This window comes from Globicephala melas, chromosome 1 (genome assembly GCF_963455315.2).
Source record: "Globicephala melas chromosome 1, mGloMel1.2, whole genome shotgun sequence".
NCBI lineage: Eukaryota > Metazoa > Chordata > Mammalia > Artiodactyla > Delphinidae > Globicephala > Globicephala melas.
The window spans coordinates 18,673,500-18,698,552 of NC_083314.1; the positions used below are offsets into that span (position 1 = coordinate 18,673,500).

At 47.0% G+C, this 25,053-nt stretch overlaps 1 protein-coding gene across 1 annotated transcript; it reads left to right on the forward strand.

The window, feature by feature from the left end:
- The first annotated feature begins 3,098 nt into the window (after positions 1-3,098).
- On the forward strand, positions 3,099-25,053 carry MTARC1 (mitochondrial amidoxime reducing component 1). Its single transcript, XM_030868343.2, has 7 exons — positions 3,099-3,602; positions 6,366-6,539; positions 9,634-9,796; positions 10,665-10,805; positions 16,626-16,687; positions 16,779-16,850; positions 24,459-25,053. The coding sequence occupies exons 1-7, from the start codon at positions 3,328-3,330 to the stop codon at positions 24,586-24,588; spliced, it is 1,017 nt and encodes a 338-aa protein (XP_030724203.1). The 5' UTR covers positions 3,099-3,327; the 3' UTR covers positions 24,589-25,053.

The window sequence follows — 25,053 nt, forward strand, 5'->3', positions numbered from 1 at the left end:
CTTGTGAGACCTGCCTAGCTCAGTTTTAACAAGAATCCTGCTAAGCCCAGTTTTCGAGAGAATCCCTACCTTTGATGTCTCCGCTTAGTAATTTTTCAGCCACTCCCTCCCTCCCTGTGCTCCTTGGCTATAGATCCCCAGATGTCTTTGCCGTATTCAGAGTTGAGCCCTATTGTAATGACCTCTATTAAAATAGTTTTCTTTTTCTAATTGACATATAACATTGTATTAGTTTAAGGGGCACAACGTAGTGATTTGATATGTATACATATAAATGAAATGATATTTGTATATATAAATGAAATGATATGTGTGTGTATTAATGAAGTCAGAATAAGTTTAGTGAACATCCGTCACCTCATATAGTTACAATAGTTTTTCTTGTGATGAGAACTTTTAAGATCTAATATCTTAGCAATTTTTAAATATACAATACAGTATTGATATGTATAATCACCATGCTGTACATTACATCCCCAGGACTTATTTTTCTTATAACTGGAAGTTTGTACTTATTGACCGCCTTCACCCATTTTGCACATCCCACCCCTATGTCTGGCAACCACCAATCTGTTCTCCGTATCTATGAGCTTGGTTTTTTAGATTCCAATTATAAGTGAAATCATACTGTATTTGTCTTTCTCTGTCTGACATATTTCACTTAGTATAATACATTCGAAGTCTGTCCATATTGTCACAAATGGCAGGATTTCCTTTCTTTTATGCTTGAAGAATATCCCATTGTGTATATATACACCACAACTTCTTTCTCCATTCATCAGTCTATGGACACTTAGGTTGTTTACATGTCTTAGTGATTGTAAATAATGCTGCAGTGAACCTGAGGGTGTAGGTGTCTTTTCACGAGAGTGATTTTGTTTCTTTCGGATGCATACCCAGAAGTGGAATTGCTGGATCATTTGGTAGTTCTATTTAAAAAATTTTTAGGAACCTCCATATTTTTTCTCAAAGTGGCTGCACCAATTTATGTTCTCACCAACACTGTGCAAGGGTTCCCTTTCCTTCACTTTCTCCCCAAAACTTATCTCTTGCTTTTACAATCATAGCCTCTTTAACAGGTGTAAGTGATATCTCATTGTGGTTTGATTTTCATTTCCCTGATGATTAGTGATGTTGAGCATCTTTTCATGTACCTGTTGGCCATCTGTATGTCTTCTTCGAAAAAATGTCTATTTAGTTCCTCTGCCCATTTTAAAAATTGGCTTTTTTCTTTTTGCTGTTGAGTTGTATGTGTTCTTTATATATTTTGAATATTAACCCCTCATCAGATATATGATTTGAAAATATTTTCCCTCATTATATGGGTTGCCTTTTCATTTTGTTAATGGTTTCCTTTGCTGCACAGAAGCTTTTTAGTTTGATGTAATCCCACTTATGTATTTTTGCTTTCGTTGCCCTTGCTTTTGGTGTTAAATCTAAAAATCATTGTCAAGACAGATGTCAAGGAGCTTACTGCCCATGTTTTCTTCTAGGAGTTTTATGGTTTCAGGTTTTATTCAAGTCTTTAATCTATTTTGAATTGATTTTTGTGTATGGTGTAAGATAGGGTGGGAAGAGAAGTTTCAGTTTCATACTTTTCCTAACACAATTTATTGAAAAGACTATCCTATCCATTCCGCATTGTTTATACTTGGCTCCTTTGTTGAAATTAATTGACCAGATATGTGTGAGTTTATTTCTGGGCTCTCAGTTGAGCAATTCCATTGATCTATGTGTCTGTTTTTATGCCAACTCTATACTATATTAATTACTATAGCTTTGTAATATAGTTTGAAATCAGGAAGTGTGATGTGTCCAGGTTTGTTCTTCTTTCTCAAGATTGCTTTGGTTCTTCGGGGTCTATTGTGGCTCCATGCAAATTTTAGGATTGTTTTCTCTATTTCTATGAAAAATGCCATTGGAATCTTGTTAGGGATTCCATTGAATCTGCAGATTGCTTTAGGTAGTGTGGTTATTTTAACAATATTAATTCTTCCAATCCATGAGCACAGATCATCTTTCCATTTATTTGTGTCTTCTTCAACGTGTTTTAGTTTTCAAAGTACAAATCTTTCACCTCTTTGGTTAAATTAACTTCTAGGTATTTTACTCTTTTTGGTAAGTTATAAATAGGATTGTTTTCTTAATTTCTCTGATAGTTCATTGTTAGTGTATAGATATGCAACTGATTTTTGTATGTTGAGTTCGTGACCTGCAACTTAACTGAATTCATTTATTAATTATAACAGTTTTTTTTTTTTTTCTGTGTGGAATCTTTAGGGTTTTCTAAGGCAGCTGGACACTGGGAAGGCCACGTGGTGCCCGCCCGCTCCTATCTCCAGGAAAGGGATCTGCCCGCTGCCTGATTTCTAATTTCAAAATTATGTTTTCCCCTGCAAACATTTTTTGCTTATTTTAGGTTAAATAAACGACCCACTGATAAATGGAATATTTATAAAAGGTATGGAATATTTATAAATGGCATATTTCCTGCCATATCAATAAACAAAGGATGTCACAGTCATCAACGATTGCAACTCTCCAACGTGAACCTGTCAGCCCTGAGGAAACTCAGGGCTGAAGAGGATCCCTGCCATCTAGCAGCCATCAGACTGCAGTCACTCCCTGCCATGAGCCCTAGGAAACTCAGGATGTAAAAATACAGGATCCTGGCCCAGATAGCTGAGGTGCATATCAAAGGAATGATTTCAGTGAGCCTGGTCTCCTGCATCTGCCCATACATAGAAAAAGGGTAAATTCCTTAACTTGAGATAACTGGTTTTCTTTAATTAACAATAATCTTATGACATTCCACACTACCTGCCCTTTGTTGCCAAACACGTATGTAACCTTGGCTGCCCCCTCGCCTCCTCTGAGCAGTTTCCAGAGTTATCTGAACCTCTGTCTCCCGGGCTGCAGTCCTCATTTTGCTCCAAATAAAACTTAACTTGCAATTTTCACCTTGTGCATTTTTTTTAAGTCAATGCCACAAATACGTAAATAAGTAAACTGGTCACTTGTAGCGATCCTGGGGGAGGGCACGTCGCCGAGTGGCCAGCAGGCGGCGGAAGTGGAGGCGGCGGTGGGCAGTAGACCGCGTAGCAGCCGAGACACCACCTCCCGCCCGCAGCGCCCCAAGCCAACCTCAGGAGCAGGACACGGTACTCCGGCCGGAAAGAGACTCAGGAACCGCTTTCCCCTTGGGCTCCCGGTTAAGGGCGGCACCTCCGCCAGCAGCCCTCGGCGGCGGCCGCGCTCCTGCCTGGCTAGCTTGGCGTCTCGGGTGGGCCCCGCTGGAGTCCCCGGCGCGCCCGCGATCGCTGGGTCATGGGCGCCGCCGGCTCTTCCGCGCTGGCCCGCCTGGGCCTCCCCGCGCCGCAGCCCCGGCCCCGCTGGCTCGGGGTCGCCGCGCTGGGACTGGCCGCGGTGGCGCTGGGGGCCGTGGCCTGGCGCCGCGCGCGGCCCAGGCGGCGCCGGCGGCTGCAGCAGGTGGGCACCGTGGCAGAGCTCTGGATCTACCCCGTCAAGTCCTGCAAGGGGGTGTCGGTGAAGGTGGCGGAGTGCACGGCCCTGGGGCTGCGCAGCGGTCACCTGCGGGACAGGTAGGGCTGAGCCCGGGAGCGGGGGAGGCCTGCGGAGTCCTTCCTTTACAAAGAAAGTGGGAGCTGGCTGGGGTCGGGGGAGCGGCAAGGAAGAAGAGGAAAGGGGGCCGTCACCTCCCAACCGCAGACCCAGGGTCCCGATCTGCCTTCCTGCGATGGCTTGCGCCCCAGAGGAGGTCCCCAGGTGTCAGCAGGTGCGCAAGCAAACTGACTCAACTCCGCCTAGCGGAAGGGGCGAGCTTCACAGGATTGGTCCCCGCCACTTTACTTTACTGTCTCTTGAGAACTTGGGGAAAGTTGGAGCCACGGATGCAAACCCTCTAAGAGCTCACCAAGGTGGAGCACATAATCGTAATAACGATTAAAGTTTCAGATTCTTGCAGCTTAAAAAGTGCTATTACATACTTTATTTTCCCTAATTCTCTCATGCACCCTTTTATGGATCAAGAAACTGAGGTTCAGAGCCACACAGCAGTGGCATCGGGACTCTTGTTTTCTTTAGCACACTGGTGCTTTGTAAATAGGGTTTTTATTCGTGCCCTACCTGGGTAGTCTCGACCTGTGTGAATTCCTGGGGTTCTGCGAAGATCTCAAAGGCCCAGAGCAAGCAGCTTTGTCCTATTCTGGGTCTGGCCTCGGCCTCAGTGTAAGGCTGCACTTCAGACGCCCTCCCAGACCAGCCCTCAGTTTCTGTAGGTAACACACAGGACTGATGAGGGTTGTAACTTTTCCCCCTTCCAGTTCCCCAGACAGAGGGCAATTCGTGACACGGTGGAATGGTGAGCTGTGTTTGTCATCATACTATCAAAACGTGTGATGGAGAGAAGCGAACAAAAGCTTGCAGTCCTAGGTGGTAATTGACTCAATGTGACAAGTGCCAGGGAGCACAGAGGGAGGAACAAGAGAAACTGGGGTGGTCAGGAAGAACTTCATAGCTGGAACTGAATATGTGGTATATACACACTTTGGAATATTATTCACCCACAAAAAGAAGTTCTAATACATGCTACAGCACAGACAAATCTTGAAAATGTTAAGTGAAATAAGCCAGACACAAAAGGACAAACATTATATAGTTCCAATTATATGAAATACCTAGAACAGGCAAATTCATAGAGATAGAAAGCAGATTAGAGGTTGCCAGGGGCTGGGGAGAGAGGGGAATGGAATGGATAGTTATTGCTTCATGGGTTCAGAGTTTCTGTTTGTGATGACGAAAATGTTTTGGAAACACATAGTGGTGATGGTTGCAAAACACTATGAAAATATTTAATGCCACTGAATTGTGCACTTAAAAATGGTTAAAGTCATATTTTTTTCACGTCCATTCTCTGTTGTTGGAAATTTGGGTTGTTTCTACTTTTCGGCATCGTGCAGAAGGTTGCTGTGAATATTGGTGCCCAAGTATCTGTTGGAGTCCCTGCTTTCAGTTCTTCTGGGTGTGTAGCTAAGAGTATGCCAAGTATTTTATGTTGTGTATATCTTACCGCACTAAAAAAATTAAAAAGAAAAAGAAAGGCTGACATGTGTGAGGGCACAGGTGGTAAGACTGGCTGGGAGGGTAGCTGGATGATGAAGGGCCTTGCCTGCCTTGCTGAACAGTTAGAGTTTTATTCTGAAAGCAGGAACCACAGGGCGGCGGTGGTGGGTTGCGGTTTGCAGAAGGGGGTGACATGATCAGATGTGTATTTTAGAAATATCAGACTACCATTATTACTAGGAAGGATTAGCAGAAAGAATATTCGCGTGCTCGTACCAAGGATATGGGACATCCTGTATCCAGGATGAAGGGTTGGTCAGAGGGAATTCCTTTGGGAAAGGGCTTACACTAACTTTATTTTTCTAGCATAGCTGAACAACTCAACCACGATGACCCGCCGGAGGTGATGATCTAAATTATCTGCTATATTTTTTTCTTATGTCTCTGGATTCCCAAAGCACAAACTCACTCCTATCATTGTAATCATTCCATTCAGTGTGAATGGAAATGACCAGCATGTCAGTTTAGCTTCCTCAGTAGCTGAAAGGTCCCCTATACAAACCCATCATTTTTTTTTTTTACTGGAAACAGTCCTTTCTATTGCTTTTATTTCTCCATTTATCTTTGTTTTGGGAAGTACCTCTAGACCTTGAGTATCAGGCCAAAAAATATTGTCCATATTAACAATAGGCCTTTTGGCAAATTGCAGAAGTCACAGCTCTGAATACTGAAACGTTCGTTTTTTTTTTAAGTTGGGGGTGGATTTGGCAAAGTGTAAGTAGCATTGTTTGCTGTTCAGCTTGACTCCACCCTCTGAGAACAATACAGCAACATCTTGTTATTTCCACCAGCAGGAATGCCTCCTTGTGCCAGGCACCATGCCTCCTGGTCTTTCTCCGAGATAGATGCCTATCATCTCCTTAGGGCATGTTTATGAAAGTGACCAGACTTTCTGGCAATTGAGATGGACGTATAATTAGCTTCTTTGATTTCTGTTCCATCAAGGAGCTCAAAATATTCTGCAGATATTTTGTCCGACGCACAAGTGATTATTAAACACTTTGAAATTAACTGACAGATTCAGTCTTGCTGGGCTGATGAGCTGATGTTTAGGACAGGCAGACGGACTGACACACACACACACATACACACACGCACACAAACTCACACACACCAGGCTTACAGCAAGGCAATCAAAGATGACAGTGCATCACTGAAACTCCCCCAGAGACTGACTGCCTGTCATGGTGGGCCATGCATAACTTGTGTTCTGAAAATGGCAGGTTTTGGCTTGTAATCAACAAGGAGGGGAATATGGTTACTGCTCGACAGGAACCCCGCCTGGTCCTGATTTCCCTGACCTGTGAGGGTGACACCCTGACCCTCAGTGCAGCCTACACGAAGGACCTGCGGCTGCCCATCAAGACACCCACCACAAATGCAGTGCACAAGTGCAGGTAAGGAAAGGATAGCTCTTAATCCTTGCGTGAGCATTTGTTCCTGCAGTTTTGGGAAAATGGGAAATGTGGCGGAAATCTGGAGAAACACTGTCAATAATTAACCATTGACTGCAAATGTACCATATGTAGGGTCAAGTCCTCCACATCGTGATGATCTAAAAGAAGGTGGAAAAGGGGAGCAGCTTCAGAAATGTGTGTTGATGTGGGGCAGAGAAACATAAAAGACTTATGTAGAAAACTATGGGATCAAAAGCATATTGACATGTCAACAAGAGAAAAATAACACCACCAGAGGATAAAGGACAAAAATGGGGTTGGAGTGAGTGGGGAGAGGGTCCTGGAAGAGGTGAGGTTAGATCAATGTATTACCCTAGGATCATCTCTGTGTTGCCTGGAAAGACTGGGAATCTTCCAAAGCTGAGTTATGGCGGGAGTTGCCAATGGCTATATGACCCGTGATATTTAGCTCTAATGAAAGGAAGTTCCAAAATAGGAAAGACCAGCCGCAACCAGAAGAGTGTTCTGACCTGCAGATGCCCAGGGTTCCCTGTAATCGTGAGTGTGGAGATTCAGCCAGGAGACTGCTCTGTACAGAGTGTCTTTCCTCAACATCAGAAGGCCCTCAAGGGAGCAATTATTCCAGGAAACTAGCTCTGCTTTTAAGAAATCATGCCTAGAGTTCATTTTTTTAATCGTATTATGAGAAAGTTAAAATAGGGTCTAATTATACTCTTGTTACAGTTTCTGCATTTTGAATGAAAATGCCACGTGAATGCTTAATTAGTCCACAGCCTATCATAGAAAATCACATCACATCAAAAAATGTAGTTACTTGAAAAATGTCTAAAGACCCCCAAAAGTTCGTAAAATGCAGAACTAATATGATTTCTATAATATCAGAATTTTAAACATAATAATATGTTTTCATTTTAATTTGATGGTTTTTCTGATTATAAAATACATATTCATTGTTGAGAAATTGGAAAATACCAAAAAAGGGAAGAAAACAAAACCCATCAGAGATAACTATGATTCATATTTTGACATATTTTCTTTCTGTCTCTATGGCTAACACTTTAAAAACCAAATTGAAATAGTACCAATCTTGAATGTGGTTTATATACTTAAGGGTACGTTGAGTATTTTTTCAGATTGTTAAAAACATGGGTGTCCTCGAATGCATTTTAGCACATCCCATGTTTATACATTTGGATCGTTTTCAGTTTTTTCCAGGTATGAGGAAGAATGTGATGTGTAACTTGGCATAAATCTCTGTTCATATCTCTTATTATTTCCTTCGGGAAAAAATTTTAGCAGTGGTTTTGCCAGCGATAAGAGTATGGCTCTTGTAGACTTTTGATATATGTTGCTCAGTTGCTTTGCAGAATGGTTATACCAGCTATATATTCACGAGCAGTTTATAAGCATATCTGTTTCATCTCATTCTGACCATTATGTTCAAAAGTATTTTGCCATTTTTGTGTTAAAAACGGTCATTTCTTACTGATTTAATTTGCATTCATCATTGTCTGAGGCAAGCTTTTTAATATGCCTACTGCAATTTGTATTTCACGTTTCTCCATATTCTGGTTCCTGTTTGTCTGCCGCGGTTATGTTACCAAACGCGTCTGTGTGCCCGATGCACAGTGAGGCCAAGCGATACCAAAACGTCGGAGTTTGGAGCAGAAAAAACTTTACTGCAGGGCCATGCAAGGAGACGGGTGGCTTATGCCTTAAAAAGCCCTGGACTCTCTGAAAGCTTTCAGCAAAGCCCCTTTCTAGGAGAGGTGAGGGAGGGCGTGGTTAGTTGTTGCAAACTTCTTGGGGTCACATCCTTTGGTCTTGAGGTCAGGTCACGGTCAGGTCATGATGTTCCTATAAACCTCCACCAAAACAAACGTTAACAAATACCAATCAGAAACGTGAACGGGAGAGACTGAAGCCGGTAGAAGCTTTTACCTTAATGGCAGTGTCCATATATTCCAGTTGCTGAGGCCTCCATGGAGACGGCAGCGACCATTAGGTCCAAGCCTGGCCCTGACGGTGGGGGGCCGTGGCGAGGGCTCTGGAGCTCTGCAGGACACAGCCCTCAGCCTGTCCTCTGTGCCCTCAGCTCACCCACCCGGAGGCTCTAGGGCTTGGAGGGCTCCGGGGAAAAGGAGCCCTCCACCTCCCATCACACTCCCTGCCCCAGGACCGCTCAGTGTCAGCCCCCATCCCCGAGGCCGGGCGCTAACAGCTGCACGCCCGCTCTGTCCCTATTTCACGAGTGTGGCACCTGCAGCCCTCACTGCCAGCAGCACCAGGGCCTCAGGCCTTCCACGGCCTGCCTGCTGGCTCCTGGGGAAGGAGTGGCAGTGACGGGACGTGGCGTTGGGCTGACCGCGGGTGGCTACTCAAACCTGCTGGCCCGGCCCGCTGAGCATGCCTGGCCCCTATTACAGTTGGATATGTACGCATACTTTCTTGTGGTTAAAATTTTTAAAATTTAATTACTGGTTCACTCGGAATTATGTGGAAATTTTTTTCATGGTCCCATACAGGCTTTTGGTCCATGCCCCAGACTACACAAGGTCACGTTTGGAAATTGCAGAATCAGAAAGCTTAGATTAGGGTAAAGATGCCAAGAGCCCTTGGGACTCAGGTTTCCTTTCCCAAACTATTAGAACTAATAAATGAATTCAGCAAGGTTGCAGGATACAATATTAATATACAGAAATCTGTTATGTTTATCAAGTAGATAAGAAACAAGGATTTACTGTAGAGCAGAGGGAATTATATCCAATATCTTATAATAACTTGGAATATAATCTGCAAAAGTACTGAATCGCTGTGCTATATACCCGAAACGAACGCAAGTAAATCAACTATACTTCAAAAAAAAAGGGGAGAGCGAGGAACAAGGCTTGAAACTGCATCTTCATTTTGGGCTTCCACATGGTTCAGAGGCAGGGCCAGGCTAAAATGACATCTCCTGATAATGAAGGACTTACAGCGACATCATAGCCTGGTGCAGCCTTTTGGATATGTGTAGGACATGGTAGGTTGTCCAGATCTACAGATGCCTGTTCTTTGCCCCCAACCCCTGCAGAGTGCAGGGCCTGGAGATCGAGGGCAGGGACTGCGGTGAGGCCGCGGCCCATTGGATAACAAACTTCCTGAAGACGCAGCCGTACCGCCTGGTGCACTTTGAACCTCACATGCAACCGAGAAATTCTCACCAGATCGAAGACCCGTTTCGACCCACAGACCAGGTCAGAGGAGCATCCCTTGGCTTTGGCCTTTGGTGTGTCCTATAGAAGACAGGCTTCCTTGGATGGGGGAGAGCAGGGCGGCATGTCTGCTGAGCTCGGCTCTGTCACTTTGCCATTACTTCTGTCACAAGCAATTGCAAAAAGTAAGGCTCTTCCACTAGGAGCAGCATCTGTGTTTCTTGATTTACGGGACCCTTGCATTTTTGCCTGAGAGCAAAAATTCCTATTCACAGAAACCTTCCAGTGGCAACGCAGCTTCAAAACTGTTCTAGGTCAGTATCTTTCCCACTCCATTCTGTAATCGCATGTGGAGCCCAACCTCTTTACACTGTGATTGCAAGGGTGTGGCAGCTCACAGTTGGGCCGATGAGTGTGGGTGTGGAGATCCACAGATTTAAAATGACCAGACTGGCCCTTAAAGAAATAAGGCTGTAAGAATTCCTCATGAGAGTAAAACATACAATGCTATGTAGCGCCATTGCCACGGCCATGCTGAACGTTGATTTGCAGGTTGTGTGAAAAATAAGTATCTGTGGAATCAGTGAATACTTCTGATCACACCAAATGAGGCCATCAAACCTTAACAAAATAAACGTGTGAGAGTTTGGAGGATGAGAAAGGGACAGCGCTAAGATTCTGAGACCATGTTCTCTTCGCTCCATCATGTAATTCCTGGTATCTGCAAGGCTATTTAAAGCTTCTGAATCGCTGTGACTTTTCTGTAAATAGAACTAGAGAAATACTTAGAAAGATTGTGTGGGGAGGTGGGGCGGGGGAGGGGTGGAAGGTTCCAGGAATCAGACCCATGTGACCTCTGAGAAATGCCTCTGTGTGCCTCACGCTATAACAGCTCCTATTTTCTCATCAGATCCCATACTCAGACGCCAGCCCCTTCCTGATCCTTTCTGAGGCATCGTTGGCAGACCTCAACTCCAGGCTAGAGAAGAAAGTTAAGGCAACTAACTTCCGGCCCAATATCATAATTTCAGGGTGTGGTGTCTATGCAGAGGTAACGCTATACCTTTCTTGCCCCTTTCCTTGGATTTAACTTTTTTTTTTAAAGGTATGAGAGTCTTTGATGTTGGATTAAATTATTCAGAAGGATGCATTCTGCATTGGCTCCGTATTATGCAACAATTCAAGTTTGCAATTTCTTGAGCATCTGATCAGTACAGACTTCTGTGTGGAGGATACAAATATAAATGAGGCAGAGATGCTGGTGTCAAGGGGCAGTTCAGGGTCTGAGACTTCTAAGGAGAATTCCAAGCAGGCAGGTTCATTTTGAGCCAAGTGTACTTAGCATAGAATACATGATCTGTGTGGGCCACAGAGCAGGATGTGGAAGGTGGCCTTCCTGTGTAGTCGAGGGCTCCCTTGGGAAGACAGTCATTTGCAGCAGGGCTGCTGTGGGTGGATGCTGTCCCCAAGCTGAGACGGCACTGCCCTAAAACTCTTCCAGTGCCACCTTCGACCTGAGATGGCTCAGCCGAGGGCTGCCCCACGGCAAGAACCCAGACTGTACCACAGCCCACAGGAGCTCTGGGCATTCTAGGGGCTGGGCGTGGGGTCAGGACACCTGGATCTGAATCCCCCTGCTTCAATAAGTGGCCGTCTGACCCTGGATAAGTCCTGGAACTTTCTGAGACCTCTGCTTCTTGCGTTTATCAACTGTGAGTAATTTCAGCTGACGCCTCCCCACAAAAGCACCAGGATGTAGAAAGTGCCCAGAGAGGTGGACAGTGGTTTCATTGCTATAATCAAAGTAAAGAAGCTTCGTTCAGGCCATCGATCCCTCCCTGACTGTGGCCCCCTTTAAGCTTCCTCCCTTCCTGGCTTTGGTCTTTGTATCACGGTTCACATGGAAGACACTTCCTACCCCACCCTCTGAGATGGGCAGATGAAGATAGGATAAGTTAAGAGGGGACGGCCCAGAGTAGGACCTCAGATTCAGGAGGTTTCTTTGAACTGACTCTTGTCCTAGAAGGCTTTCTTTCTGATTCTGAGTGTTCCCTAATTGGGATTCTTTCATATTTTAAGTTGGATGTTAATACAACGCTTCAGCTGGGCTAGCCTCATTTATTGGAATAATGTTTCACGCATCACACAATGGGTTAGTGCCCCTGTGTACTATGAATAGACCTGTGAATAGACCTGTAGGAAAACCGGTCTAGGAGCTTCTCAGAAGGAGTTCACAGTCCAGGTGATTAGAATGTGAACAGGTAGTTACAGCCAGGTAAGACAGGCCAGGAAGGTGGTGAGCTGAGGGTGATAGGTGACCGGCCACCCCACTTTTTTAACACAGACAGGAGAGGGGGGCGACTGGGCAGTATGAGCTCAGGCTCATAAAGAATGGAAATTTATTTCTCACAGTTCTGGAGGCTGGAAAGTCCAAGATCAAGGCACCTGCAGATTTGTGCAGGTGTCTGGTGAGGACTTGCTTCCTGGTTCGTAGACGGCTGTCTTCACTCTGTGACCTCATGTGGTGGAAGGGACAAGGGAGTTGCCTGGAGTCCCGTTTTTTTTTTTTTTTTTTTAAGATTTTTTTTGATGTGGACCATTTTAAAAGTCTTTATTGAATTTGTTACAATATTGCTTCTGTTTTATGTTTTGGTTTTTTGGCTGCGAGGCATGTGGGATCTTAGCTCCCTGACCAGGGATCGAAACCACACCCCCTGCATTGCAAGGCAAAATATTAACCACTGGACTACCAGGGAAGTCCCCTGGAGCCCCTTTTATAAGGACACTAATTCCATTCACAAGGGTACCACCCCCATGACCTCATCACCTCCCAAAGGCCCCCTTCTCCAAATACCACCACACTGGGGATTAGGTTTCAACATATGAAGGTTGCGAGGACACAAACCCTCGGTCTGTAGCAATCTCTGTCTCTACTCATGCCCTGGTCTGTGTTTTTCAAAACCTTCTCCACACTGAGGACCCCTTGACTAACATCTTTACACCAGAACTCTCCCTCTGCCTTCTCTGTATTTCCACTGGGGTATCTCGTCTCAGATTCAGGATGTCCAACACCGAGGGCTGAATTTCCACTCCCAAGTCTGCTCTGCCCAGCCTTGCACATCTCAGTGTATGGCAGCTCTGCCTTCTAGCTGCTCAGGCCCCAAAGTGGGAACCACTCTGTGTTCTTCTCTTCTTTCACCTCTCACATTCAAATAATCAACAAATCTCGGTGGCTCTGTCCTCTTGCCATGCTCCTCCACTTCCTCTCTGGGCCAAGTCACCACCCTCTCTCCTGTGGTTTGTTGCAATAGCCTCTCTTCACTGGTCTATCCTTGACTGACCCCCACCACCATACAAGGTCTATTCTCATCACAGCTAAGGTCAAAGTCATCTGTAAATATAACTCACATCATGTCTTCCTTCTACTCAAAACTCTGTCTGTGTTCTCCATCTCTCTTCAAGTCAAAAATGGGATCCTTATAATTGCTGTCAAGGCCCTGTGTGATGCCACACCCTCCTAGTTCCAGAGTTTTACTTCCTGTCACTCTTCCCTTCTTTGTCTCTCTGCTGCTTCCTTCCCCGGGACCTTTGCTCTTACTGGTGCCTCTGTCTGGCATGTCCTCCCTCAGGTATCTGCATGGTTCACTCCCTTACCTCTTTCACTTCCCTGTTAAGGTCTTCCCTCCCCTTCAGTGAGGGCTTCCCTGATCACCCCGTACCCTGCTTGGCCTGCGTGCCCTAGTCCCCCCCGGCACACATCCCCACCTGATACACCGTGTTTACTGGGGGATTTGTTGTCTGTTTCCCCTACACATGCTTTCTGAGGACAGAACTTGACCATTGTTGTTCTCCCAGCTCCTAGAAAAACACCCAGCATGAATTCTTTGCTAAGTGAATGAATGAGCCTAGGTTGGCCAGGTGACGCAGAAGGAAGAAACACCGAGGGAGGGGGCACACGAGCAGGGCTGTGCTGGCACGGAGATAACTGCTGTCTTTTACAGCATCGGCGCTCAGGGAGGGGCATTGAGAGCCAAGGTCCTTGGTGTCAAGGGGTATCGCCTTCGGAGGAAGGGTCTGGAAAGGATTTTAGGCAAGAGAGTGGCAAAAACCAACTTGCACTGTGCTCATCTGCCTGTGGCAGGGATCTGGACACGATTAGGGCAGGTGGTGCCAGGTGCAGTGGGCGAAGCAGACTGGCCAGAGGCTGAGGACCTGCGCGGAGGCTTCTGGGAAGTGAACCCCCTCCTCATTTCAGAACCTGCCTCTCGTGATCGTGGTCCTTCTCTGCATCCCTTCACACCCATCATCTGCTCTCCTCACCCTCACTTCTCAGACCTTCACTTCAGCCCGAGGCTGCCCTTCTCCGCTCCCTCCTTCAGAGACATTTTCCTGGTCATCATTGCCCTCCCCTTGGACCGATAGGTACTGCTTCTGGAACTTTCCCTCCCTGGCTGCACTGCTCTTGTGCCTTTGCTGTTTCTCCTCCCCCTACTCCTCACTCAGGTAGGGGCTTCCAAAATTTCTGGCCTCGACCCTTCTCTTTCTCTACCTTCCCTTGGTAATGACACCCTCTCCTGCAGCTTCACCATCTGTCACCCTTATGTGGGTCCTTCCCAAGTATCCAACCGTGGACTCCCCCTTGCAGCGCGGGGCTCACATTTCTGACTGTCAGCTGGGAGTTTTCATATGTTCTGTGGACCTAGCAAACTTGTCCTCATAAGCTCCGCAAACTCCCTGTCTTCACTTCACAGCTTCTATCCTGGCAACCGTATTCCTTCTTTCACCCTGGCTTAGAGCTTGTAAGTCACCCCTGACTCGTTCTTCTCCCATGTTCCCCTCATCCCCAGCCCCATCTGCTCCCTTTCTGTTCGCAGCCGCCAGCTAGATCACCTTCGTTGTCTCAAGTCTGGACCACTGAGCGGTCCTGGATGTAGTCACAGCTGAGCCTCTCAGCACCAGAGTGATCTCTTCTCCTCTAAAAGTTTGTGACAGTCAGTGTGGCTGCCTTGCTTAAAAGCCTTCAGTGGCTCCCCAGTTCTCAAAAGTCCCAAACTGCCCACTCTACGATTCTGGTCCCTCCATAATCTTGCCACACTTTGCTTTCCCAGCCTTTACTTCCATAAAAGCTCCAAGCTACAGACTGGACTGAGAACTACATAAGGACTGTATTCTCTTATCTCCTGCTCACCCCAAGTCTTGCCTCTCGCCCCACTTAGAAACTCCTGGCCTTCTTTAAAAGCCCAGATGAAAAGCCACCTCCCCTGAGAGGTCTGTTCTGATTGCCAGACCTGGAAGAGCTGCTTCTCTTTTCCAAAGCCACCCTGTGCTGTGTCTGTGCCTCACCATATCCAGCTTCTCCGGTTTCAATTTCTTATCACCTCAAGATAACATGTTCTGGAGGAAGATTTTCATAGGCGCTTCTCTAACGTTTAATACGGTTCTGGGCCCGTAGTGTGCATTCAACATGTAAATAGTTTTCTCCTTTTCCGCCAGTTTACCAAAGAGATACTTTCCTGATGGTGGAATTTTTAACTTATTTACCTGTGACGCAATCCCCAACAGTTTTTATTGCCCATAAAAGGGGCTCTGTAAATATTTCTTTAATTAATAATAAATTAATTTCCTAAGCAGAACCTTCATTTCTCTCCTTTAGGATCTTTTATGTTTTTTTGTGACCACAGTGCCTCCTGGTGGAGAAATGTACACAGAGCAGGCTGGGTTGCTCTAATCCGAGGTGCCCAGCTTTTTGGACTGTTGTGAAACATGCAGTGAAGAGACTCATTTTATGATTAAAAAAACAAAAACAAAACCCTGAAATACACATATCAAGAATAATACACACTGTCAGAGTTAAACTTCTGGGCCTGGAACTTTCTCTCTGGCTTGTGATCAACAAAGGACTGGGCAGGTTTGTTTTAACTCATGGATTCCTGTCTTTGGCTCTCAGGCACCTTCTCTGTGAGCATAAGAAGATCAGGACCACAATCAAATGTCCTTCCTTCTTGTTACTGCCTGGAGTCCCCTCACCCTTCGTTTGTGCCTCTCAAAGTCTCCACCCTGGAAGACTCAATTCAGATCCTACCTTTACCTTAAAAACCTCCCCTGCCCAGAGCAGCCAGCCAGCCACCGGCTCCATGCTTGTCTGCAAAGTTCAACCAGCACACAGGGTGCTGTCTTGTAAAGTTTTTCTCAATTTTTCTGAAACTTTTAAAAGGAATATTGACCATTCACTTTTCGTGTGTGTATGTTCTATCTCCCCTTCTGGATCTGAGGGACACAGTCCATTGATGCGATTTGTCCTGAAAAGTAAGCACCAGTGACCCAGGCCGTAGACAAACGCCCCAGGAGGTTCCTGGGCTGGAGAGCTTTGGGAATGCTCCCGTGGAGATGCAAAGGGAAGTAAAGCTACTGGCCTGCTCTGGATTTGTTCCTATCTGGCCAGAGGAGCTACAAGGTAAACAGACACGATGATTAAGGACGTTAATCCACCTCTGGCCAGCATGAAGGGATCTGATACAACCTGAGTAACCCCCCCTCTCCATACCCTCTCCTCTCTTGCACCCGCTCCCTCCGTCAGCCCCACCCTGGCCTTCCACAGCACCTCCAGTCAAGTGGGGTCAGTCAGGGAGGCTTCCTGAAGGAGATGAGTGTCAATTCCAGCTTTACAAGTGAGAGGAGAGGGAGCATTTCACTTCAGGGGAAAGAACCAACAAACTAAAGGCAGAGGGAGGGAGCAGCGAGGCGTGATGTACAGTTGGCCATCTTCGATGGAAGTGGCTTCATCAGCTGTTGAACCACGTGAAGTCCCTACACGGGCGGGTCAAGGCTGGGGATCCGAAGTGCTCACACAAGTTATGTGCTTTGTCTGCAGGACTCATGGAATGAGCTTCTTATTGGTGATGTGGAACTGAAAAGGGTGATGGCTTGCTCCAGGTGAGGTGCACACACTGCTGCCCAGGAGACGGCGGGGAGGGTGAAGATCGTCTGCTTAGTCCCGTGTATGATGCCCTGTGTGTGTGTCCAGGTGCATTTTAACCACGGTGGACCCGGACACGGGCGTCATGAGCAGGAAGGAGCCTCTGGAGACCCTGAAGAGGTGAGACTAAGTGATTTAACATCTCTGCGAGGAAGCAGGGGAAACACCACGCCAGGTGTATTCTTGAAGTGGAAGGGGGTCCTGGTGACTGGATAACTTGGGAAACATTCTTGGGTGCTTTGGTCCCCAGAATGCCTGCTTGGACAACTAATTTTATTTTTCATTTAGAATTTGTGATCCGAACACACCAATTACAATGCAACAACAAAACATGGTTTAGATGTTTTGGCAAACTTTATTATGGACTGAGTATTTGGTGACATCACAAATTCATTAGGTATGATAGGGGCTTTCTGGTGCTATAAGAAATGCTTATAGGCTTCCCTGGTGGCGCAGTGGTTGAGAGTCCGCCTGCCGATGTAGGGGACGCGGGTTCGTGCTCCCGTCCGGGAAGATCCCACATGCCGCGGAGCGGCTGGGCCTGTGAGCCGTGGCCGCTGAGCCTGCACGTCCGGCGCCTGTGCTCTGCAACGGGAGAGGCCACAATGGTGAGAGGCCCGCGTACCGCAAAAAAAAAAAAAAAAAGAAATGCCTATATGTTTTAAGAGAAGCATGTTGAAGTATGTAGGAGTGAAGTGATGTGATATCTGGGGTGTGCTGTCTATTATTTTAGCAAAAGAACACGTGGAAAAATGTGTCAAATCTTGATAAATAGAATCTGGGTGATAATTATGTGGGGATTCATTGCACCATTTTTTCTACTTTTATGTTTATGTTAAAATTTTCATGATAGCAATTTTTTTTTTTTGGTGGTGCCGCATGGCATGAGGGATCTTAGTTCCTCAACCAGGGATCGAACCAGAGGCCCCTGCGGTGGAAGCGCAGAGTCTTAACCACTGGACTGCCAGGGAAGTCCCATAACAAATTTTTTTTTTTTTTTTTTTAATTTTTATTATTATTATTTTTTGTGGTACGCGGGCCTCTCACTGTTGTGGCCTCGCCCGTTGCGGAGCGCAGGCTCCGGACGCGCAGGCCCAGCGGCCATGGCTCACAGGCCCAGCCGCTCCGCGGCATGTGGGATCTTCCCGGACCAGGGCACGAACCCGCGTCCCCTGCATCGGCAGGCGGACTCTCAACCACTGCGCCACCAGGGAAGCCCCCCATAACAAATTTTTAATGAAAGACAATGACAGACAATAAGTTTAAATTGCATGGAATGATATTTAAGATAAGATTCGTTTTAAAAAGCTGATTACAAATTAACGTATATAGTATTGACTTTTTTGTTTACTTGATTTTCCTTTTTAAAATATATAAATGTGCCTGAGTAGCTAAAAGCCTGGCAGGCTGTAAACTGAAACATTCATGGCTCTTTTGGTAATGAAATTATGGAGAAAATATATACGCTGGTATGTAGCCTCTAAACTTTCTATAATCAACCTGCAGTACTTTTGCTAAAACAACAATTCATGATTCACACACTTCTGTGCTGTTATCTGCCGAATCTACGGCCAGGATGTTGCTGAAACCCTGAAATGCTCGTCTTCACTGGTCCCTTCCATGTTGAATGCAGGATCACAGGTGGGGCGTCAGGTCTCATCTCTGCAGCCCCTGAGACCCTCGGCTTTGACCCTGACATGCGTCCTCGGGTATCACTTGCAGGGGGGAGGGGGAAGGCGGGGAGGATGGTGGTCCCTGCTTTAGGCAAAACCCTGGAAGACTTGAGGAAAGAATGCAGTGGAAGTTTGGTCATCTGACATCAAAGCCCTCATGAAAGAGCGCATTAAGGGCTGGCTATGCTTGGGCTTGTGTGACCCAACTTGTTCCCCTGGAATGGGAGTCTCTTTCGTTCCATCTCTCATCAAGCTCATGGTCCTCTTTGAACCAACAATCTAGTCTCCTTGGATCAGCACCCACCCCTCTCTGCTGATCCTGCTGTCCCAGAAGCTACTATTCTGGCCCCCTCCCTGGCAGGCTGAAGCCTGGGACAAGGGGCTCTGTCCCAAACAGCACGTTGCCTCCAAGCATGAAGCCGGCACCTGTGGTCCCTGGAGACCAGTGTCATGCACAAGGCCAGGCTACAGCGAGGTAAATAGCTGGCCTTCCAGGGGCCAGGCCACGTGGCAGAGAGAGGGAGGTCAGGAACAGTCTCAAACAAGGTGGGTTGGAAGGAGGTTGGGAGGGGAGGTACAGAGAGGAATTCTTGATGTGAAGGGCAAATGGCTGCTTTTTGTCTGAGTCCCCACCATGGGTTGTAGATTTGTGGGAATATTCAAAGAAGGGGCTACAGACCAGCTTAAGGCAAATCCCATCCTTTTGAGGGATGTTGTGTATCTCTCAACACCCAAAACAACATTAATTTTCTGTAAAAAGTTAATACGATGGAACACTTAAGATTTGTACATTTCACTCCGTGTAAATTTATCCCCTCCCCACAAAGTTAAGAAATTTTAACCCTAGGAAATGATTTCCCAGCTGAACTGTTTAGAGGTGAAATTTACTGAAGTCTGCAACTTACTTGGAAATGGAAAAAAAAATTACGATGGACGGATGGATGGATAAATACGTGATAAAGGAAATATAGTAAAACGTTATATGTAGGGTCCAAATGGTTGGTAATTGGATGGTCTCTTTAAAATTCTTTGAACTTGTTTGCCTGTTTGAGGATGGTCCCAATAAAATGTTGGGGAAGAGTTTACTAGATGTGGTGGGACATTCCAGAGCGGAGTGGTTCTAAGAACCCACAGCGATGGACTAGCGATTCCTCAGAATGTGCTGGCTCACTCACCACGAGAAAAAATCAGAGTTTGGTCTTCCCACTTTCCTGTGCCCGCAGAGGAGCTACACGGAGGACGGAGGCAGGGTGGACCCGGGAAGGCGTCCTGTCGTGGGTGTTGGGAGCCCTGGTTCTACCAGGTGATCCGCAGGCCCCCCTCTGGCTCAGGCCCTGGTGGACAGGCCTCGATGGTTCTGTGTGCAAACCAGACAGGTGATTTGGGGAATTGACCGTCATCCTTTTTTTTAAAAATATTTATTTATTTGATTTACTTGGCTGTGCCAGGCCTTCGTTGCGGCCCGTGGGATCTTCGTTGCCGCGTGCGGGATCTTTTTAGTTGTGGCATGTGAGATGTAGTTCCCTGGCCAGGGGTGGAACCCGGCCCCCTGCATTGGGAGCACAGAACCCTAACCACTGGACCACCAAGTCCCCCTCATCCTTTTTTCTTTTTACATCTTGTTCTTTCTCTCTTCCCAACCCTGTGCTTGGAGTCTCGCACCTTTCCCTCTGGAGTCACAAAGTGCCTGGGTTTGGGCCAGTCCTCTGAATCTTCAGTGCCTCCCCCCAGCCCATCGGGAGCCCTGTGTTTCTAGAAGGAGGGTAATTGAGCCCAACGCAGAGCCAGGGAAGGCAGGCAGGGTCTCCGGAAGCGGCACAGCCCTCCTGGTCCCCTGCAGGCTCTCAGGAACCATCCCAACCTAATTTCTCCTAATACCCCAGGAGATGGGTGCCAGCCTAGGTGTCTTCCCCTGTATCTTACTGAGATGTAAATTGCCATAGATGCAGTAATTTATGTTCTCCCCGGGACAGATGGCCATAAATCGGGAAGAGAAAGGCCCCGGCTGCCTGACATAAATCACGGAAGCGAAGCAAAGTGGTGTCGGGAGCAACCTCTCTGCTCTCCGGCTCTCCGGCAGGATGCTGGGAGCCGCACTGCCTTCCCTCTTCCTGGGTCCCCGTGCCCAGGGCCGTGCTGCTTCGGGAATACGAGTTCTCAGCAGGGAGACCAGTGCTGAATAGCTATGGGCCTCAGGCCCAGTGGGGCCTTTGTCTGGGAGATATAGCCCGAAGCACGGTGGAGGCTGGTCTGCTGGCTTGAAACTATGAAGAGGGAATTATTCTTTTCTTTCTGAAGGGAGAGGGGCTCCCACACTGATCCCACAGGAGTGCTGGGTGTCTATCGCTGTTGCTTTCAGTAGAAAGAATAAAGCTCATGTGTTCGGTGGATGCACTAGTTTTGTTGGATGCAGGAACACTTGGACAGTAAGGGCGTTTGCCGCTCTCCGCTTGTGTTAGGCTGTGCTGTGCCGAGCTAAAGACAGGAGGATTTAGTGGTAGTGATGCCCTGGAAGGAGACGACCAGCCAGTCTGGCTCTATCACCTCCCAGTAACTGTGTGACATTGGCAAGTCAGCTACGCTCTTGTTGCTTCAGTTTCTTTATTTGTAAAAGCTGGGCTAATGATACATCTCCTGGTTCACACTCCCCCTTGATCCGAATAAAGCAATAAATACTGTTTTTCTAATAGATGGTAAAATACATAACGACCATCTAGGCTATGGTTATTGATAGTCTCAGCTTATGGACTTGAGGCCTTCCGAGAGAGGGAAAATCCTGGAGACACTTCTTTCCATTTTCTGAGGCTGCGTTAAATGCAACGCAGCCCAGCCTGCTCAGCCTTTGTCTCCTCCTCTCCGTGGCGTCTTCACGGTGCTGTTTTATTCCTGATCTGGCCGTGTACATAGCAGGTTGGGAGGTCCCAGAAGTGGCCTGTGCCCCTCGGTGGGGACCCGGTGGTGATCAGAGACCCTGCCTGCAAGTCAGGGTCTGGGCATTGACCAGTCAATGAGTAAACCAAGCAGCCCTCACCGGTGCACAGCACTTTATAGGTAACAGTTTCCACTCACACGGCGCCCTTAAGGATGGAGACCTCTGTTTAAGATAAACAGAACGTCTTGTGTCTCCCATTAGAGTCAGTCGTTTGCTTCATGTTTATTGAAAGAGAAAATGCACCAAGAAAGGCATTTTTAAATGGCTTTGTAATTTATTAATCCCATCGTCATCAACAACAATATATATATATTTGGAGAAAAAAAATCATAGGCGATCCGTTTATGATGCAATGCCGTGTTTTCCGTCTCTTGAGCAAGGCTGGGTGTGCCCGTGAATTCACAGACCGCTGACAATACCGTCTCAGTCCCACAAGGGGTCGCCGTTGATCTCGTTTGTAGAGTCTCCCCGGTAGCCCTGCAGGGACGGTGTCAGCAGGGGCGCAGGTGGAACGGAGCTGGGGCGCCTGGCAGGACAAGCCGGTCGCCTCGCCCCTGCGACTATCACCTGCGTTTGTCCCTGCCCCCCACCCCACACACACACACCGAGCAGGTTAAGGTCCTGGGCTGGGAGGGGCGACGGCTTCTGTGGGTCCTCCGCTCCTAAGTTACCTGCCGGGGGAGTAAGTGTGTGCCTGCGTGGTTGATGGGAAGGGGCAGGGGAAACCCGCGCGTGGCCGAACGTTCGTGTAGGAGAATAAATATTAACCCCCTCAGCTCTTCTCAGGCCTGCGCGTGTACTCAGGAGGTATAAGGAGGACCAGGGATCACATCCCTGGAGGGAAAAGTCCTGACTCTGGAGTGAGTCAGACCTCAGTTCCGGCCCCAGCCTGACCACTTAGATCTGTGATCTTGGCCAAGTCCGTCACTCCTATGCGAGCCCCCCTGTAAAGTGGGGACGATACGCATTCCCACATAGACTTGTTGGAAGGATTAAGGGATAATCTGTGTGATGTACTTCATAAAGTGTCAATGTATGATGCCCAGAACTCCAACTCTCAGTTCCCTGAGATAATCAGAGCCTCAGGCTATGGAGCGTGCAACAAGGAGAAATCCCAAGCCGTAAAAGTAGCCGATCTGCCCGGATCCTGAAGAAGTCACCCTCCAACAGACGCAGATCCCCAGATGTCCTTGGTATTGCATGCTGACAGAGGAGAGGCAGGCTAGGAGAGGCACTTGCTTCCCAGGGTCCAAGGTCATGGCAGAGACCTGGCTACAGGACTGGCTGGATCAGTGGTTCATGGTTCCCATCCATTTGTTGATTTCTCCATTTGTTCATCCAACCTTCTTTGGAGTGGCTACAACGTACCAGGTGCTGTACCAGGCTGTAGGCATATAGCAATGAGCAAAACCAACATGGTGCCTGCAGCTGGGGAGGAGCTGAGGGTCTGCAGAAAGAAGCTCTAGATTTGACCCTCTCCATTTTCTCATTAGCCACTTCTGATTTGAAGAACAAAAGTAAGACTGATTTGTTGCAATAGTTTATTTTTTTTTCTCAAGGCACAGTAGAATGAAACAAAAATGCTTTCCATCACAATGTTTTAAATATAAAAGTGATGTAAAATTGGAGTTAGCCTTTGTTATAAAGCAGAAACTGACACACCATTGTAAAGCAATTATACTCCAATAAAGATGTTAAAAAAAATGGAGTTAGCTTAAATGAGAAACAGAAGGAAAACATTCTCCTGGTGGAGGTGGGGTGAGGGAAAATCTTGCCGTGTCATTCACACGCATCTCATGTACACTCTTCCTGGGGATTCTTGCGTTTTCTGGCTGACAAAGATATGATTCTACTTCTAACAGGATTTTACTCACCAACACATTCATCTGTTCAACAAATGATTGTGGGTCACCAGTGACATACAGTGCCCAGCACTGGGTGTGAGTAGTACAAGGGAGTTAGTCACATTCCCTGCTCTCTACGGACTCTCTGTCTTGCACAGTAGAGCAGGTAGACACATGCCCTGACACTGTAGGACACGGCATGTGAGGGGCAAGGGGCAAGCAGAGAAAATTGAGGATGGGGAAACCGCTCCTGGCTGGGGGACCCTGGGCTTCCTTCCTAGCAGAGGTGGCATTTGATTTGGACCTTGAAGAAAAGGTAGAATTCTACTGCTTGGGTAATGGAGGGAGGGGATCCCACAGAGGAACCCCCGAGCCAGGAAAATGCAAAGCAAGGTGAAAGGACATTGAGGAATCCAACAGAGCACTGCAGAAGTGCACAGAAAGGGCAGAGGTTTTGAAAAAGCTGGCTGGGGCCAGGTCAAGAGCCTTGCATGCCAGGCCAAAGACTTGGAATGTTATTCCTCAGGCACTGGGGATCCATTGAAAGTTTCTGAGCCTCGGGAGTGATAAGACCAGAGCAAAATTAAGGAAGTAACGTAGGGTAGTGTTAAGAGTGAATTGAAAGTGGAAGAGGGGAGAATGAGGAAAATTGGTTGGTTAAGAAGTTATTATAGGGACTTCCCAGGTTCGATCCCTGGCCGGGGAACTAAGATCCCACATGCTGTGTGGTGTGGCCAAAAAAAAAAAAAAAAGAAGGTATTATAGTCATCTGAGGATGCTTGAAGGGAGATTATGACAGTGGGAGAAAAAGTGAGCACATTCAAAAGATGTGGTACAGGAAGAACCTCAGGACGTGGCAGCTATGGACAAGATGTGGAAAGTGAGGGAAAAGGTATAAAGGATGACTCAGGGCTCTGAGCCTGATGGACTGGTAGGATGATAGACATGGAGAGATGCCAAGGAAAAAGGGAAGTGATAAAGTATGTCTGAGCATCTCGAGTCCCTAATCTCTTAATGCTGAAAACGGGAACATTCCAAGGAGAAAAGAGGTGGGAATATGGCCATTGGTTATGCTTTGGTAGTTTGTGCATTGGGCGGGCAGTTTACTGTACAACCCCAGGAGGCGCTGTTCTATTAGTCGGGGTGGGAACAGTGCTCGCTGGAGCTGGGCAGCCCACTGGCCTTTGTGGGTAGATCCTTCAGCGAGAAGAAATCACACGCTGTTTGAGCTCTTGCTTCTGGCTGGCTGTGACTTATGGTGTTCTGTCTCCTGTTGCAGTTATCGCCTGTGTGACCCTTCTGAACGAAAGTTATATGGAAAATCACCTCTCTTTGGACAGTATTTTGTTCTGGAAAACCCAGGGACCATCCAAGTGGGAGACCCTGTGTACCTGCTTGGCCAGGAATAGGAATCATATGTCCTGGAATAGCAGATGTCTTTAAAAAACGTCCTCAAATATGCCAACACTTGAAGCACAGTATTTTGGACCTGACACCTCGGCATTTTCTTTAGCTCTGTGATCACCAAGTTTTTCGTCTTTTGGACTCTTCCTTGTGTCTCAGTGCTTCCCGCATCCCAGTGCACAAAGTGAAGAAAGAGAGTTTTGATAACTTAATAGGACTTCAGTAAGTCACTTAAATGACAAGGCAGGATTCTAAAAATCGCTTGTTTAACTGTGATTGTGGAATACTTCTTTCTTCTTCTTCTCCATTCACCTACCCAGAGGGCTAACTTCCGTCATCTCATGGCTACTCTTTAGGGAAAGGGGAGAGAAGAGAAAGAGTAAGAGTGGGGGAGTGAGCAGAATGTTCTGGAATCTTTTAGTACCCCATGCCCACGGCATGCAATGGAAATTAAATAGCTCTCCGAATAA

Coding starts and splice junctions, on each gene's coding strand:
- MTARC1 (XM_030868343.2), top strand. CDS start 3,328: ATGGGCGCCGCCGGCTCTTCCGCGCTGGCCCGCCTGGGCCTCCCCGCG. Junction 9,797..10,664: donor CGTTTCGACCCACAGACCAG/GTCAGAGGAGCA, acceptor TTTTCTCATCAG/ATCCCATACTCAGACGCCAG. Junction 16,688..16,778: donor AGGGTGATGGCTTGCTCCAG/GTGAGGTGCACA, acceptor GTGTGTGTCCAG/GTGCATTTTAACCACGGTGG.